The sequence below is a fragment of the Athene cunicularia genome, assembly GCF_003259725.1.
Source record: "Athene cunicularia isolate RWA chromosome 19 unlocalized genomic scaffold, athCun1 chr19_part1, whole genome shotgun sequence".
NCBI lineage: Eukaryota > Metazoa > Chordata > Aves > Strigiformes > Strigidae > Athene > Athene cunicularia.
In genome coordinates, this window is record NW_020799124.1 from 9,318,169 (window position 1) to 9,320,275 (window position 2,107).

General features: G+C 56.0%; 2 protein-coding genes across 2 annotated transcripts in view; both read left to right on the plus strand.

Annotated features, from left to right (window-relative positions):
- Window positions 1-1,683, plus strand: part of NCF1 (neutrophil cytosolic factor 1) — a 10,729-nt gene extending 9,046 nt beyond the window's left edge. Inside the window, exons 10-11 of the mRNA XM_026861469.1 lie at window positions 96-238; window positions 1,097-1,683. Of these exons, the coding sequence (XP_026717270.1) occupies window positions 96-238; window positions 1,097-1,215 (262 nt within the window). The 3' untranslated portion in view covers window positions 1,216-1,683. The remainder of the gene's footprint in view (window positions 1-95; window positions 239-1,096) is intronic.
- Window positions 1,684-1,893: 210 nt separating this feature from the next.
- The window catches only part of RCC1L (RCC1 like), a 16,728-nt gene continuing 16,514 nt past the window's right edge, over window positions 1,894-2,107 (plus strand). The window contains exon 1 of the mRNA XM_026861867.1: window positions 1,894-1,940. Within this exon, the coding sequence (XP_026717668.1) occupies window positions 1,894-1,940 (47 nt within the window). The remainder of the gene's footprint in view (window positions 1,941-2,107) is intronic.

The following is a 2,107-nucleotide window of genomic DNA, read 5'->3' on the forward strand; positions in this document are numbered from 1 at the left end:
GGGGGGGGGGGGGGCGGGAAATACTCATGAAGAAACTGTGTGGCATGAGAGCTACCAGCAGGGAAACTGAAAGTTTTGTTTCTGACTCACTGCAGATCCACCATCCGAAATGCAAAGAGCATCCACAAGCAGGGCCGGAAGCAGATCAGCCAGGAGACCTACAGGAGGAACAGCAGAAAGTACATTCAGAGCCGGAAGAAGATGAAGGAAAACTTCCAGAAGGTGGCCAATGTCATCAGTAAGTTTCAACAGGGCCTTTGTCTTGGACACAGGCTGAAGTTCTGCAGGCACAGCCTGTGCCCTTCAATGCTGGTTGGTGGAGCTGTGGCATGAGTGAAAAAGCCTGGGAATCCCTGTGCCACGCTGAAAGATCTGGGTGGGGGGTGAGGAAATGAGTCTTCTTTTCTCCAAAACCCTCTGCACTTCATGCCCCAAGGTTGGGCTGTCCCTTCAGGGCAGCACAGTCTCCAGCTCTGCCCCATCACAGGTGGGAGATGATGCAGCAGGACAACACATACAGGTCACACTGTGCCTGTCCACCCTTCTCCTGTGGGAAAAGCATGTGCAAGGAGGTGTTTCTTTTCAGTGAGGTTTCTTACCTCTGGTCTGACAGGTGGCATGGTGACATTTCTGCCCTCAGTAGGTCCTGGTGAAGGTCAGCCCACATTTAGGACTTGTGCTTTCCTCTGTGCACCTCACTTTCCCCATGCTGTTGTTACCATCACCATTATCATGTACGTTAGCTGTCAGCAAAGGACCTAGAGGGAATTGGTGCCTACAGAAGGAGGCTGCCATTGAAGTAGACACTTTAGATATGGCAATCCCTGTGCGGGATCCATGACCTTCCCAAAGGAGAGCAGCTCCCTGCACAGACCTCAAGCTGGACTCCAACCTGAACAGAGCTCCTGGCCAGGCACTGGTGGGCTCATCCCACCACCCTGACCCACAGGAAGCCCATCATCACATACAGCTGAGGCAGAAGGAGAGGCAGGAGCTTTGGTGACCATTATGTAGAAGCTTTTGAGTGTTCCCATGAAGGTACTGGTATTGGGAGGTGGGGGGCTCTGACCCATCTGTACATCTGCTTTACCTGCAGTTGAGAAAAACGAGCAAGAGGAGAACAAGCCCAAGGCTCAACCTGCTGTTCCTCCCCGTCCCAGCAAAGACCTCATCCTGAACCGCTGTACCGAGAGCACCCGGAGAAAGATCCTGTGAGCCCTCAGCCCTCCACACCAGCCAGCCAATGCTTTATCTCCTCCAGCTCCTGCGCAGTGGAGCTCAGAGCCATATCCAGGTGGCTCTGCCAGCTGCCGCAGGCCCTAGGGTGCTGCTGGATCAATGCAGCCCAGCACCCACCATCCAGAGAGCCCAAGATGTCCCGAGGAGGGACCCAGTCCCCCTCCACTGGCCCCTGGGGGACTGAGGCTTTCACAACCACTGGAGACTTCTTGAAACTAAACCCTCTTTTACCCCCTATTTGTATTTTTAATGATTTTGTGGTTTTCACCAGTAAAGGAGAGACACTTGAGAGACATATTTCAATGTCCACCTGGACAGCTGGTCAGTGCAGACACCGAGGAGCGGCATGGTTGCAGGAAAGGCGTTTCTTTCTGGTGGGGGATTGGGCAAGGGTCTCTTGTGAAAGATGCTGGCAGGGAGGAAATAAGGGTTTGAGGGTGAAAGGATGGCTGCTTCACTCCCTCTAGTGGAAAGCGAGGGCTGGGTTGTGGGGACGTGTTGGCTGGGGTGGGCTAGGAGCCATCAGGCAAGGTGGCCACCCCAAATGGCAGCGGGCTGTGAGGGGTGCAGGGCAGGTGGCCCAGCGCCTGTGGGGCTGCCCGGGCTTCCCAAGGCTGCGGCTGTGTGTCCCTCTCCGCCTCATGGAGGGCCGCCATGTCAGGAGGCCAGCGGCCATCTCAGCACGGCCAGCGCTCTGTGGCGTGGGTCTGGGTCCAGGTTAGTGTCCGGGTTTGGATTTCAGTTTGGGTTTGCAGTTGGGAAAGTCTGGGTCCGGGTCTCGGTGTGGGTTTGGTCTGGGTCTAAATCTGGGGTGGGCCTGCGGCTGGGTTTACATGCAGACCGCCGCCCCTCCAGCCGAGGCCTTGGC